Genomic DNA, 16,619 nt, shown 5'->3' on the forward strand with positions numbered 1-16,619 from the left:
GAGTCCGTATCGGTGTGTAAACATTCGAGAGGCTGGCAAACAGACGAACAATAATGACGCGCGGATGCCGTCTCCTCATTAACTTTCGACCGGGTAGGCGGCTAATTAAACGCAACGACCACTCGTTACGACTCGTAGAGCCGCGAATTTCGGGCGGCGCGGGCAGCGGCCAAGTCGAAGGCGAAAAAAGTCCGTCCTCCCGGTCCCGGTGAATCGCGCTCGATAGATCGATCGAAGCGGTTCCCTCCCACACCGGCGCGGTGGTCCGTCAGACGCACGCGAGCCACACCGCAAAAGGGTCGACCAGGGGGAAAGAGAGAAGCGAAAGGGAGGGAGGAAGAGGGTTGGGGGTCCGGTGGGAGATAAAGCGATAAAGAGCAACGGAGGCGAGAGAGAAAGAGGGCATCCAGCCAGCCCGTCGAGAATGAGGGACGAAAGAGAGGCGAGTCGGCGAGACAGAGAGGAGGACACCAGCGCTGAACAGAGACGCCACAACGGGAAGGAGTGGGGTGGCTGAGGGGTGCGAGAGGGACCGGGAAAGGGGAAAGGGATGCTGCGTGTGTTGGCATGGACCAGTGCGTCAACGGCTGTTGCCTCACACGAACCGCCGAAATTATAGTTAGTGGCCCCCTACGGGTGTCCCGAGATACGCCTGCGACTACCAAAACACGCCTGGTCCGGGACTGTCGGGTCCAAAGTGATTCCTCGCGTCTCGAGAGGATTCCGGTTGGTTGTTCCTCGGAGGAAACCATCGCGCGTGGCGGGACTCCTCGGTGTTTTACAGTTTGACACTTTGAACCGCGAAGATGATTCCTAAATAAGCGACAGTCGTGCCGATGACGATCGCGAGCACGCAGGATTTCTTTCAAGTTTTGCCGTTTCGTGGATCACAGTGGTTTCGCGATAACCGACCGGAGTGGTTCTGTTCGCGGGATCGTGTGGTGGTGATGAAAGTGTCGTTGATAGTCCGTCGGTCGCGATGGTGAACATGATTGGCCAGTGAGTGGTGTCTTCGATGGGATTCTTTGCGCGCTGGTATTGGATGAAAACGTTGAACTCTCGCGAAGGAAACGGTCGCGTGGACGAGGCAATCATCGAAGAATCTCAGAGTGATTTTTCCAAGAAATTTTTCGAAATCTTCCGAAGGGGTCTCCGTTTCCACCGATTCATCTCTGATCGAGCTAGCGTGGAAACTAACGCGATTTACGAGTATGTAACAAATCGCAAAGAGTGTGTCATTCCTTCCAATCGCTCGTGTCATGCTCCTTCTAACGATAGTACTCGCATCGAAGTATTCCCACCGGAAGTGCGAACACGGCACCGGCTCTGTAAGAGATTTGAATGCTAAGTTAAGCGGGAATCTTAGCCGTCGCTGCGCCGTTCTACGTTCTTCCGTGAAGCTCGCGAGACTCTTTCTTGATCTTCGAACGACACAGTTTGTTCGTCATAGGATGAATCGATCGCAGTGCTCGATACTCGTGTTAGAAATACTCATAAATTTCGTCGACGTTCCTTGAAAACGAGACACAAATTTCAACTGAACGCTTTCCATGATAATCGACCACGATTGCTCATTACCGTCTCTCTAATCAAGCGTGACGGATCCAAATCACGAATGGATGGTTAGGGATCGAGTGTCGGAACGATTTGAAATTCTCCTTTGAAGCGAAGCCGGCTGACACGATATTCTCGCGCGTGTCCGCGGTTCTTCGATCCCGAAGCTCCCAGCATTGACAGAGCAACGTGGTAACGTACCACGTGCAGTTTGACACGCGGTTGTACGTGCGTAGGGGCTGGGTATCTCGTGTGGCGTGTGGGGGTTGCCTGCCGGCGGGAGTTCTTTTTCCCCTATTTTTTCCGCCCCCACCATCGCGGCCGGTCCAACCCCTCCTGGAACCACCTGGATCCGGTGTGTCAGCCCCGGTGACGTGCGCAAAAATTACTGAATGAACGGTGACGTCACCAGCCGGCCGCGTGAAAAGTGTGCGAGCCGTTCCTGTCCGTGTCAACCTGTCCCGCCTCACCCTTTCCGCCCCGTTCCTCCTCGTCTACCGTCTCCAGCAGCCCTCGCGCCACGATCACTCGACATTCCGAGGTTGTCGCGTTGCTCCGAGGCTCGACAGACACGGTTAAAGGGTTCCCATCGCGAGATAAAGGCTTCTGGAAGCCTTCGTTAAATGGATTAGGGTCGAAAGGGTTGGTCGCATCAGCCATGGTTCTCGGAGTGTCGCCTACACTCGGAACCTGCTGGGAACCTCCTGGGACCAACTCTTTCCTAGACGCCTTTGAATCAATTTTTGCTTCTCGCTAGATACCAATCCCCCGTCTTTGAAGAGCTACTGACCACGCCTGAATTTTCTTGCTTGCAGGTAGATTCAGGACATCGCACTTCGCGGCTGGTACAGTTGTCTCTCTCGACGAGTACTTAGAAAAAGAAGCTCGCGTAGGTAGAATTTCGGGATCGTAGAAAGCTTCGTTTTCTTCGTGGATCAAAGAGAAACATTCTCGTCCAATTCTAACTACATAGAAGACGGAAGAGAGAGACTCTTAATGAGAAATAATTCAATGTCTCCGAGAAATCGTCGCCCTCGCAATCTGGAAACACCACGGGTGGACAAGCTGTAGAGATATCGAATCGAGACAGCTGTGAATCTATAAGGACAATTAAACGCAACCGTGTGACCGGCATCCTCCTCCAGCGTCGGCTGGCATCATGTCAGACCGAGCAGACTGACCCACGGCGCCGTCGATTCACTAACGATACTCCAGAGGTCGAAGTTCAGCCCTTGAACCGAATGGATGGATGTATCATCCGGCGTTCTGACTGCCTATGGATATATTCGGCCGTTGCAACGGCGACGGTGGCGGAAGTACGGTATCCGGAAGCGGCGCTGGCTCGGTGAGGGGGTCCAGTAACGAGTCCAGTTGTGGAACGGCCAATTCTGTCAGCAAGAACGGTGGATCCAGCGGTAGGATGCAGTTGACAGGAGCCTCGGCTCCTGGCACTGCCGCCTCGCCGGAGTCGGGTGTTTCTCCCTTGACCGACGCCTACACGAAGATGACCAACGACATCCTGGCGGAGCGAACATTAGGCGACTTCGTCAGCGAACATCCTGGAGAACTCGTTCGAACAGGTGCGCCTTGATTGTTTTTAATCGCCAAGAAACGCGTTCGGTTTGGTTCTGACGCTGAGGTGTAGCTATCGCTGAGAACTGACTATAAAGCGACCGAGAAATCGTCTCATTGGTTAAAATGAGCGCATTTTCTATCGATTGTCTGTTGGTCCATGTTGAATTCGAACTGCTTGGTACGGAATCGATAATACAAACATAAGCAACTGTCTCTTGGTAATGTGCAGGTCCATTTTTATTGGTTCCTAGCAGTTTGTACAATATAATGCCATCAAATGAATTGCTAGACAGGTGACAGGTGTCTGAACACGCCCCGTCGCTAATTAGAATATTGTATGGAAACGTTACGCTGGCGAGCAGGGCGAATGAACGAGGACTATTTAATATTTCTGAATTTATCTGAAACAAAAGAATGTTTTACTAGAATGTAACTGCAAATCGTTGGCAACTCTCTGTTTCTAAAGCCCTATAATTCTTTCCTGACGACCGACTCTAAGATCGTCGCCATCGAATCGCAAACTACACCGCGTGTAGCTTCTCGTATCCAAACTCTCCACGTGAATTCCAGAAACTATCAGGCACACTATCTCTACTGTAATAAACTCTCTCGATCACTTCCACTCTATCTCTAAACACTTGTCATTCACACTCAGTCATACCATTTACGCGTACGTCTAAGAAGTAATCTTGGAACCCGTGACAAAGCGGATAATAGATGATAATGCCGCTCAGTTGATTAGAGCAGATTGCTGAAATTTATGAATTGTAGTAATTTCATATCTAAGACATATGGTTGCAGATTCAATTCTATTAGATCTTTTTTGTATATTTTGTTAATCCTTCTGGTCGTCAGGAAAACGCGATCGTAACAAAATCGTTCAAATCAGTTTTTATTATGGCGGAAGCACTTATTAAATTTACTTCTACGAGACCATTTCGTACGAGAATACTAAATTTATTTTAAAACAATTTTTTATGAAGCTAATTTCTTATTCAACTCTTTATACTAAATTTATAAAAAATCTTCGGAATTTCAATCTTTTCAAAGCATTCCGTTGTATACAAAATTAAAATACGTCATCTTCAAGAGGATGCTCGAGTTTGGATGTTTTTGATTCCGTTACAGGATCGCCCTATCTTGTCTGTAGTGTCCTACCAGCCCATTGGAGGGCCAACAAGACCCTTCCGGTAGGTTTTAGAGTCGTGGCCCTTGGTGAAGTCGGCGATGGCACTTTGGTGACTGTTCGTGCTGGTAACGACGAGAACTGCTGTGCTGAGCTGAGGAACTCGACGGCCCTTATGAAGAATCAGGTGGCCAAGTTCAACGATCTTAGGTTCATCGGAAGAAGTGGCAGAGGTGAGTGTCTTTCAGAGCTTGTCGTTGAATGATAGTCAGTGTATGAATGCAATTGGCACGAAACGTAAAAGAGTGATTAAGTGGGGGAAGTCATTTCGACTCAGCAACTGCTGATCGAGGGGAGGAGGCTTTATGATTAGAAATATTTCCTGGTTCACAGCTTAGAAGTATACCTCAGTCTGTAAGTTAAATACCCATAGGAACGAAGATTAAGAGGTTGGGAACTTAACTGCTGAGTTCTATGAAAATCCTTCCGCGAAACTTAAATCTCTCCTTCGGGAAAGGTTTGCATTCTCCGTTACTTCCGGTAAATTGGCATTCTCAAACGACCGAACAACTGTTACCGAAACTTAATCAAACAGCCGTACTGTCCCAACAAACTTGCGAAATGATCTCGCGTCGCGTTTCCTCCCGTTTCTTCCTCGCTTCATTCATGAAACTTCGGAGTGGTTGATTCCCGGTTGACAGACCGCGTTGCGGAAGAAAACCCGGTGGGGGCGAGACCGTAGGCGGGAAGTCCCGTCAAAGAATTCGGTCTCGTAGTAAGGGTAGGTCGCGGACGTCTTGAGAGACCCCTCGTTTTTCCTCCGTTCCTTCAGGAAAAGTCTACGGTTCTCGGGACGGGGTTTAAATTGGACGTTTCGCAGGGGTTGGTTGGTGTCGTTGATTGGTGTGCGAGCGGATTCGAGGAGACGAAGACGTCTTGGAGTGGGTAATGGGTTTTATTTGTCCGCACTACCGCCAAGCAACCTCCTCTTTACTTTCCTTCTTCGGTGTCTCGCCTCGGGAACAGACGCGCTGCAGAAAAGGACGAGCCGCAACTCGAAGAAGGCGGCACCCTTGGAAACAGGGGTGGCCGATATTAATTGAGGTTTCAGTTAGCTTTTAATTAACGTTATTATGGCCGCTATTTTGTCTAGCCCTCTTCATCCTGTTAGCTGGTCACGTTTCAATTCGATAGCCCTCGCTACAACTCGATTAATATATTCGCACATCCTAACGTAATATTACGTCTTTCCGTTAGCTATAACTGCCCGCCACTGACGTAATATTATGTCTCGCCGAGTAGATATTTACTGTTAACGCAATATCGTATCTGTATCTTTGTGGGTGGAGCAACGAACCATGAACGAACTGATTTGAAGTTAATTATAGCTAGTCGAGCAATATATGTGTATAACACAGTCAAACCTGTTTTTATGCGATCTTGTTTTATGCGTTATATGAGAATAATATGTTATTGTACATTTGAATTTAACGAATCGGAGCACATAACTGCGATCGATTATTAACCAATTTATTGCCAACTACGAGATGTCTCGCAGTTCAAATTGATTGCAATTGCTCAAGGGATCAGTTTTTATAGCCTTTCGTTACTTACCGAGATCGAATAACATTTACACTTAATATGCAACAACCCAATATTTCACTAATAAAGCAGTGTCTCGCATTTTATATATTAAAATTATTTTGATAAATTATCGTGCAATTCTTATGTTTTTTATCCCATTGGAAAAGAAGTCAGGATGTGAAAAGAGTTTCTACAGGCTTTTATAAAAATTTACGTCATTATACTCCGTAAATAACAATGTAATTATTTCAGAAGCTCCCTTAATTGGCATCACTAGTCCCAGCCACAGCTCCTTGGACCTCCTAATCTAAATCTAATCTCACTTTACGCTTTACACTTTTCATATTTAAAGATCTTATCACAAGTTCGTAGCCATTAGCTCGCGACGAAGGATTGTTCGTCACGAATAATAACGATTACCAGGTCTCACCACGTGGAGGTTGCTGCGACTGAAGACCCGGAGATAGGAGGAATCAATGTTCCTTCGATCTCTCTCTACATAGAGTATACATACATAGATGCATACTCTACATAGAGTCAACGAGCTTAATACTATGTACGAAACGACAAAAAACAAAGGAAAACAAAATTTCCTTCGATTTGCAAAGTCTAAGTCTGACTCTGCCAACTAATTATTCACTCTGTAACTGGACTTACAGAGTCCGTCCCGTTTCCTCTTGATGGGCCTGGTTCGAAAGACAATCAACGTATCCGCAAACTTTAATGCACACTTGTTGCGACGCGCACAAGATACAATATGTACTAAGTAGACAATTGAAAACTTGCAGGATCCTTCTGACCGGCAGAGGCACTCATAAAAATCCCCTAAATAATTAATAATTATTTTAAACAATAGCACACCCAGGTAAAATGTTAAAGCCCAAGGTCCGATAGTTTCCGGAGAGAGCTCGTATTATGTATTTTTGTATTTGTACACATTACAATTAAATCAGCTTAATCTTCCCGTCTTTAAATACCTAATAAGTAGGTTTCCGTGTTCTAAAATCCGTTACGTGTATTTATATCAATTCTCTCATCTTATTCAACGATTCGTATCAGTCTGTGATGCTCACATTTTTAACTTACAAATACCCTGTAGACGTGAATTTCAGATATTTGATCTCCAAATGGATTCGCGCTAAATAGCAGAAACGTACGCACGAAATCACTGAACGCTTGAATTTTCTATGCCAAAGTGAGGGTGAATTTTCCGTTTGAAAAGGGGGACGCGCGTCAGTCATTTGTCTGGGATTAGCTCTCAATTGTTTTCGTCAAGCGCGGAATTAACATAAGCTAGGATGAAGAATGTAAGAGAAGTGTCTCTCATCAGGATTCCTAGGACTCCGCTCCTTGAATATTCCCTGGGAACCGATGCGCAACGGAACTCCGGCGAATCCTTAATGATCCTCCCGTTTGTCGAACGTGGGACCATTTCTGTGTGTGCATGTGACAGGCGGACTCGATTTCGCTTGGTTTAGGGGTGGAACAGAAATTGCCCTTGGACTCTGATTAAGAGTATTTTTGTTAGCGTAGAAACAGTTGTATCGCAATGGTGTTATATAGTACACGGCGGGTAGAAAATCGAGATATAAACGTATGGAACGATGTAATACACCGTGTTCCAAAATCAACTGATCGAATTGTGACAGTGTGGTTTATTTTGAATATGTATGCGATCAGAAAGTTTTATAAACGTAGGTTCAAAATAGCTTCATTGAAACGTATAAATAGAATTTTTTAAATAAATATAATAATATGTGCACTGCAGAAGAAATGCAATTAGAATATTTTTATTGTTTAACGACTAACGAAGACGTTGACATCGATTTATCTCGAATTTGATAATCGCTATTCCATCTCTTAATGTTTATGAAATAGATGTATGTTGTAATCGCACGTAAAAGTATACATTTGCTGTTAGTCATTAATGAATGTCGTGTAATTTAAATATTCATTCGCGTTTACATTTAAAATAACACAATTCAGAATATGATTTCAATATCGCGGCACGAGATAATTACAGTTAATTTTCATGAACTGTGTATGGAAGAGAATAATTCAACTATTGTTTGTTTTTCGATCAAATGAGATTTAGTTAAAATGTATATTACGTTTGTCGTTAATGAGTATTCAGTTTTTTGAAAGTGAATCTGATTATCTATTTGTAGGATCGTAATGTGCAGAAAGCGATAATCTGGAATTAGTCTAATCCTGTTCATAACGTGTTACATAAACCGTAATAAGTGTATTACTTTTGAAAACTCACAATTGACGGTGTACTTTCATCGTTCGTTGAGAGTTATTGTTTGATTTGATTTGGATAGGTTATATTAAAGATTAAACTAAATATACAGCCAGCAATAATTTCGTTTAATTTTTACGTACGACTCCATAAAAAAAAATGGAAATTCTTTGTCACTTCTTTCTGCAACTTCTAAATTAAAATTCTACCCGTTAACAAACTTTTTATGAAAATCTTCGTATGTACAGACACAATGATATGCCCGCAATCCACGAATGTAAAATTATTTACAACAAGATTTTCGACGCTCGCGAAGCTAACGGAAATTGTTTCGACAAGGTACGCGTGATCCCGTCGCCAGATGAGATAGGTATATTTGCAAGAGCAAAGTTGAAGGATACCCGTCTCCTCCAGGCTGAAACTGTAAGCGCTCAAATGATCTATCTCGTTATAGGGCTTAGGGTTGAAGGGATGAAAACGATCCAGTACCTTCGGGGTAGACTTCGTGGTGATGAAACTGGCATTACAGCCGAACGTGCAGGAATGAGGCCGTAGCTTATCATCGATATTACGAAGCTCTCGACTAACGTGCTCGGTTTTCCTCCGACTGAGAACACTTTTAAGTGGTATCCAGCGAAAACGTTGAATTCTCGGTTTCGAATATCGCGTCAGTATCATTTTCTACGTCGAAGACGAAATGTACGGATTGCTTCACGACTTCAAAAGTGATTCGTTATTCTCAGATTGAGAGAATCAATTTCTTTTTTTTTTTTTTTTTATATTTCCTATAATAGTCGGAGTACCAGTGACAAATTTACTTGCGTCGCTTTGCAATTATAAATATACTTTCAATTATTATCAATTATTACTTTCTAAGGAATTTTTGGACTTGTTCGCTTCCAAAACACTAAAACTAGACTTACGGTATACGTAACTCATCAACATCATACAAATCATAAGTAGTGATTCACAACCAGTAAAACTTGTCGATAGTTCTGTCGAAAGTCGCTTAGTCGTCGAAGAAGTAGAGAGGAAGAAGAAGGGATGTTCGGAAGTCTGAAATGGACCGCATTGATTTTGAGGACTAGGAAAGGTGGTCGTTGTCGTTGATGGCAGTTCATCCTGACCATAATCAATTCGTTATCAGAGTACAATAGCGAATTTGCGATTCGTTTGGGGAAAATTGAAATTAATTAATTGGCTCGACAGCGACCCGACAGCCTACCACGTACGGTGGGCCAGTGTGCATACACGTGCGGGTCCACATTTTCCCAGAGAATCGTATGCTAACGAGCATTATCAGGAAATCGATCTCAATGCACTTCCACTGCTGTCTCTCTTTTCCAATGGCACCGGGTGCCAATTCAATTTGTCCTCTTAATGTTCTCCATACACTTTTCGCTTCGGTGATCATCATTTCCTTTCGATCGTACCAACGTGGCCTCTAAAAGTCTACCAACGATTTGATTTTATGGGTACATACAGTCACTCACAAGAATATCCGTCTACACCGCGCACGTAATATCAAAGGTTTCCAAAAGGAGCTTCAAGGCATCCTTACAATTGAATACAAAAGATTATGTTGTTTAAGCGTTCGCTATGTTTACGATGGTAAATAAATTTTGAAAAAATTGAGTCAAGTTTTATGTACCTTGTGATATAAGAAATATCAAAAAGGAAAAAGTGACTAGGGCTAACTTTCATCCGCCTATCGCCTAGAGGCTAGGCCCTAGACTATGAATATCAGCTAATAAAAATAATGCATTATAAAAATCGACGTGTTAGCCAACATTGTAAGATACTATCGTTCCTGCTTGCGATGATAAGTGGCGTTGAACGGCAAGATACAAAAAGGCTTCTGAAATCGTTCTTCAAGAAAATCGAAGAAAGGTTTCGTTAGGGCGAGACTAAGGGGTTAGGGAGCGACATAGTCAGACGACTTTTAATGGTTCTATGGCGACTGGCACCGAGGGTGATACCTACGTGTACCTATCTAACTGTGCAACCACGAACCCCGGCAATAGGTGAAAAGGTTTGCCAGGTCGTGGAGGAGGATGCCGTGACTTGCAACAAACTGACGGGATCCCCTGGTGGAAAACGAGAAGCTCGCGTGGTGAACCACCGTGTGGCCACGCTCGACACTCGCCATTATTCCCCTCCGATAATTTGTCCCTTTCTTTCTTTCTTTCACGTCAGTCCTGAAAACGTCGAAGGGTAGAAACTTAGGCCGACGGAAAGTCTAAAGCGATTATTAAGTATATTTCGTTGATATCATTATACGGGATTAAATATCGGATTGCTGTTGAGTTCCCTGCGGATTTTCGCCAAAAGTGACGGAATATTTTACTATTGGAGAGGCTTCTTCGTGATTAGAATGCTTAGGTATTACATTAAATAAGAAGTCTATACTTACTTTCTAATCTACCAGATTCATATATTATTTCTTGAACGTTTTCGCCCTATATATTGTAGTTTGAGATGTACAGATGTACAGTAATTTCTATATATCAAGTTTTTTGTTTCAATTCTTATCGTCCATGAACGATAGAATTTCTAAGGAAGTCTCGACAGAACATAAAATAATACTCGTATTTTTCGGAAACTTATTTACCTTATAGACTGTAACCTAATCAATGATTAATGATTAAATACTTTTTCGACAATTTCATATTTTACACTAGAGTGACACAGAGATGTTTGTATACCATTTTGTATATCTCATTTTGTAAATGTTGGTTTACTAAAACAATCAGTGCATTAGATTGGTTGAGTCGTTTACTAAAACTATCGCTACTAATCATTAATTTTGAAACAACAAATTTATCGACAGGATTTCCAAAAGCGTCATTTTTCTTTCCTCTCGATTTCCTTCTCGAAAGTAGTCGCTTTTCAAAGAGGCAATCGATTCGCCTCGACGATACAAGTAATCGGAACGTGTCGAACACGATACCAACCCATTTTTAGTGTCCTCCGTTGGATCGAGATGAGCGAGAAAGAAAGAGTCATGCGATCAGCAATCCATTCGGGGTGAGGAACGATGAGGGTGAGAAAAAGAGTGAAAGAGGGTGCACGTGGAATTGCGGTGAACCTTTGCGTGTGCAACCACCGTGTTCTGCGTGGCGACGCTTTTTTTTACGTAACATTGTCCGCAATTTAACCAGCTTTTCATCGAAACATGATTTGAAGCTGAATTCTATCTTAACATGATCTCTATTGATATGTAAATCAGAGTACCAATATATTATAATAATTCTTTTTATATGATTCATTAACCGTTACTCTACTATTAAACAAAATGGCAGGTCTTTCATGTTATATAAATCGTAACTTTTATTTAAAATTGCAATTTAATATTTTCCTGATTCTTCTTTATGTGTTTCTTCTCTATTCAGTAAAACGATTAAAACGATAGCACAAACACTGACAATTATTGGCACCTCTGATATTTGGTGTATATAAATAACTTAATTTAATATTAGAGTTTGTTCTCGTATGATTCTTTACATACTACTTCTTATTACATAAAATAAACAAAACGGTAGTTAGTAACACGGACATCGGAAGCAATGAAACGCTTATCCTATAGGATAAATCACTCCTCACAACCAGGAAGCGCGACGAAAGTCCCCAGTTTGAAGTATTATACGAAAGGGAGCGGTTGCTTTCCCGCGTGACGCGCGTGTAACAGGCTTTTTAACATAACTCGACGCACCCGTCCACTCGGCTCGGTCGCGTTGGCTGGCCACCGTCACCGTCGACGACGCCCTCGATACATTACCGACGGTTAATTCGGTTACCAACGAGTTTCAGCCGGCTAACCACGTTTGCGAACTTCCGGCGGCGTTTCAATCCTCGCATCCGCGAATCGACGACGATCCACGGGGAGAAAAATGGTCGACGGAAGTGACATTTCCGTCCCGTTTGTTTCAGGAAAAGCTTGACGCTCGCGATCATCGAGTCCACTTTCTTTTGTTTTTCAAATGGTAGTGTACGAAATTGTCGGTGAAAGTTTACAGAATTGTATACAAATTACAAATTTCAGAATCCGCGTGTTTGAGATTTACCCGCAACAACTCCTGGCACAGTATTGCTGCGCGTTATGGTTGACTTTTGTTTTCTCGAATCTTTGATTAAGAGTTTTCACGCCACTATTTCTTTTTTTTTTTTCGTCACTGAAATTTCGTGGTCATTTATTTCAGGGAAGAGCTTGACGTTGACGATTACGGTGTCCACGACGCCACCGCAAGTCGCCACGTACACCAAGGCCATCAAAGTGACCGTAGACGGGCCGCGGGAACCGCGATCCAAGTCCAGTGAGTATCACTGTAAGCATTACTATTATTATCTATTATTTATATTATACAGTTAGCCGTAGCATATAACGCGGATTTTATATGTGTACAAATTGCGTTACACGAGATTCGTATGACATAGAAAAGGTAGAGTTAGGTTCAAAAAACGTTTTTCCTTTATCAACTATATAAACAGTGACTTATCGAATAAAACTAATTCTTAATTCAATCGGATACTTTATATAAGTTAAGAAAACATATGAACCAACATAGTATCAAATTATAAACGAACGCAACCTTGAATAATAACCCCTTCGCATCAACCCTCGCCAATGCAACTTTGTACACGCCCAGAGAATACTTCGAGACTACTCCTGACAAAGTTTCACGAAAATCGGTTGAAAACTCCCATAGTTACGACGTTTTGAAATAGTGTCCTCTAAGTTTCGTCCCTCAGTGTATTTATAAATAATATGCTTCAAAGAGAACTAACCATGCGTACGCTTGGCAACTACATACGTACAACGCTCCTTACCCTACTGTACCGTAATGGTTTGCCTGGTGAACAAGTTCGAAGGCGTTGCTCGCTATCGGCACGTTCACCTTAATTATCGAATTGTTTGAACATCATAAGTACTGGACCAGTCCCGTCGCTAGCCCGAGCGCGTAACTCCTCACGAACGGCGCGCAGCAGGCATTCAAAGCCGCAAGTTTGAAATGGCCCGGAGCGTGCGGTTCCCGCTGGTCGGCCGTTACACCTAGCTGGCTAAGTTTCGCGCAATTGCCATTATTTATAACCGCGGCCGGCCGCCATAACATTGATAAAGGGCTGTGGCGTTCAGCCGTGGAGATATTGTGCTGCTCGGGCGACGCCTACGAAGTTTCTCGGTTGCGTCTCGAGCTGGCCGCCGACGCCGCCGCCGGCTTCTCCGCGGCTATACCGCCACTGGGACATACAATTACCGAGACCACCCTGGTTATTTGGTGTCTCGCGACCGATGTCGCCGTTGCCACGCAGGCTTTTCCACGAACCAGGTTCATTGCGTATGCTACGCGTTCAACGCATTGCGCGAGAATCGAAAGGACGATGTTTACACCGAACGGTTGATCATCCATCTACAAATGTGACAATCTGATTCCAAAGTTTATTAATCACTTTATCACAATAAGAACAATTCACGAGACGTTCGATAGATTCATTTGTACATTTTTCCAGATTTCTTAGATCAAGTCTGCCAGATGTTAGAAGCTTCTTCGTTAATGATTCTCTTATCTGATTAGAGTCATTAGGATTTTTTGACTTCTTTATTTCGGAATTTCATTCGCGAAATTTCTTCCTTAACACTTTTGAAAAGTCGTCATTTTCGATTCATAGTTCAAATCGCCAAAGTAACGCTCGCAAATGGGACGTTTATGAACGTTTTCGTCGCCATAATTTTCACGTGCCAAAAATATTTAGTTCGATACGGTCTGCTAGTTCGGTTACGCAGTGATCTTGGCAGATTGCGACCGCATCCGCTGGTCTGTTCGGACCACCCACGAAATTTTGATCATAAAAGATCCTCATCGCGAGAATGTAGAAGTGGTGCTATAGTCGGTGTCCAAATGATGGTTTGATTAGCCTTATCGAAGGGTCTTCCAGAATTTATTATATTCCAGAATTGATTACATTCGCCAACTTTAGCGAGGATTACGCGTCATTTCCAGTTTATCAGATTCACCGTAACATATATACTCTTTCTTGTGCTTTGACGCATAAATTAACTCGAACGTCTCGAGGCCCTAACAGGTTTGAACTAGGACGTCGCGATGCTCTGAAATAGGCGGCGCGTTGCATGTTCTATGAAAACAAACCGTTTCCCCGAAATAAAGGGAACCGGCGACAAGTTGAAGGGAAGCGGCGCAAGATCAAAGGGCTGCGAGTTGTGGGTGGTCGATCTTTAAACCACCGCTTCCTTGTCTTTGACATGATCCCTAATTTTATTACGCTTACATCCTCTGAAACCATCGCGTTATCCTAACACACAATTAACCTACCCTGTCATTTAAAATTCTTGTCCATCGGATTTATTTAGACTTTGACGTGATCGTTCGACAAAGCTCAGCCAGAATGGAATCGAATATTCATATTAAAATTGAAGTGTCCCAGAAAATATTACGTGTTACGAGTTAAGCGCATAATGTTTAAATACAGAGGCTAATATCTACACTAGTGAGCAAACAGACAGAACTTTTCGGTAGACCTAATATAAACTCTTGGCGTACTATCTTCGTAAGCACCTTAATGAATACGCTAAATACAGAAAATAGATAAAGAGTATAATTGATATCCCTCCCCAACAGCTGTTCCTTTCCGTCAAGTGAATCAAACGAGTTGTTCTGGCCTGAACCCTTCCTCGTAGAGCGATAAATCAGCCGTATGAGCTGCATTCTGGCTCGCAAATGGGCCTAGGAAACGATCTCCGATGGAGGAACGAAAGGCGCCCCGTCCGAACTCCAGGATCGCTCGAGGGTCGTAATTAATTAAACAAGCAATTCATTACACATTCTACCCTCGTCCCGCAGCCGAAGGTGGCCGCAGAAAGGATGCAGGACTAAGGAAATTGATCGAGAGAGGTTCCCGCGGATATCTACCTCTGGGAGGAAGTTCGAAACCCCGAGATCCGGAGTCGAACACCTTCGTCGGGCAATGGAACGACGTCCGCTTTGTCGGAGAAAAGGTCGAAAATGGTCTAGGCATCCAGCGTGTCGAAGAGGGTCGATTCCTAGGGGAGGCGACGGAACGAAATGAGGAGCTGTCGCTGGCAGCTGGTAACTCTCGAGAAATTCCCTGGCAGTCACCGTGCACGCGTAAAGGGGTTGTCCAATGAAATCGATAAGTGAGGTAACGACTCCCGAGGAGGTCCGACTAACTTACCCCCATCACCACTGAAAAATCTGTCGGTGTGGTCGTTTTCAAAGCCGATGGTTGGAGGCGATCGTCTATCAGGAGGAATTTATTAATCCATTGAACGGTAGCTCTAGAAAGACTATATTCTGCATTTATTTTTTTTTAATGATTTGTTTAAGGTCGCACGAAAGTCTAGGTTATTAGCCACGTTTGGCAAAGAGACTAATTGTTTACGTAAATGTCATCCTCGTACTTGGACCAGCAAATTGCGTCTGTCCAATGCTTAGTACTGTAGCAAAGTTTAGTACTATATCTAAAGTCTTCGAGATATGTAGATTCCTACTATCTTCTTCCAGTTCATATCATTCTTCGATTAAGGGTTGCACGGTGTGGGTCGTGTTGCAATGGTTGCATTTTGGTGGTTTCGATTTTGTAATTAACACGTTGATTGCCGTGGGCTACAGCGTCTCGGGGCGCCTCGGGGAAAGTTGCGTTGCAAACACAGACCTGAACATTCGTTACACACCTACCATCAATCAGCTAACAATTTTCTACTAATCGCAACAATTTGCCTCTCGTTCACTGAAACACCACGAAGAACATCTGACAGCCAGAACTCTAGGAATAATCTATTAAATCTAACGAAAGCCATCCAGACCTAGCGCTCTGTGATTGATCTATTAAATCTATCCACAGCCATCGAGACCTAACGCATCCGTAGATCTGGATCAGATCGAATCGAACCGACGTTCGACGTAAGGAAGTGGTTCGCAAATTTCTTCGGGGTCGGCGCCAAGCGTACGAATCGCCGGTCGTTTAAACGAGATCTCGTTAGCCCCGGGTGCCGGTCTGTATTCCGGCGTCGCGCCCCCATTGTGTCCCCAGGATCGAGCAGCAGCCGTACCCTATTCAGCAAACCGGCGGGAATTTCGGGTTGCCGAGTTAGAATTAGGGCTTCGATTGGATTATCAGGACGGCGGGGGTCTGGCTGCTAGCTGGGCTCCTCTCTCCGTCTCTCTGGCTCTCGGTCCCTCCTGGCTTTGGTCTCCAGTGCCTTCCGTGGCAGTGTTGGTTCGTAGATTTCGACGGTTCAGGAAGAGAGTAGGAGGGTAGCCTCGGCTGCCTACGTACGGGGGGACAGAGACCAGCGTGGCCTAACCTGACCAGCCGCTGGGGTGGTCGGCAGCCTCGTCAGATAGGACCGTCGCCTGTTGGGACGTCTTTAATTGGGTTGGCGACACCGTACCCGGGAAATAAAATGAATCGGTGCCTCTGCGTGTCTCTTCGCTGCTCTCTCTATCTCTCTCTTTCTCTCTCTCTCTCTCTCTCTCTCTCTCTCTCTCTCTCTCTCTCTCT

At 44.1% G+C, this 16,619-nt stretch overlaps 1 protein-coding gene across 1 annotated transcript; it reads left to right on the plus strand.

Annotated features, from left to right (window-relative positions):
* Positions 1 to 579: 579 nt before the first annotated feature.
* On the plus strand, positions 580 to 12,676 carry LOC128893279 (protein lozenge-like). The gene is made up of 4 exons (XM_054154133.1): positions 580 to 1,209; positions 2,370 to 3,134; positions 4,258 to 4,488; positions 12,281 to 12,676. The coding sequence occupies exons 2-4, from the start codon at positions 2,831 to 2,833 to the stop codon at positions 12,448 to 12,450; spliced, it is 705 nt and encodes a 234-aa protein (XP_054010108.1). The 5' UTR covers positions 580 to 1,209; positions 2,370 to 2,830; the 3' UTR covers positions 12,451 to 12,676.
* The last annotated feature ends 3,943 nt before the right edge of the window (positions 12,677 to 16,619 follow it).

This window comes from Hylaeus anthracinus, unplaced genomic scaffold (genome assembly GCF_026225885.1).
Source record: "Hylaeus anthracinus isolate JK02 unplaced genomic scaffold, UHH_iyHylAnth1.0_haploid 27317, whole genome shotgun sequence".
Taxonomy (NCBI): domain Eukaryota; kingdom Metazoa; phylum Arthropoda; class Insecta; order Hymenoptera; family Colletidae; genus Hylaeus; species Hylaeus anthracinus.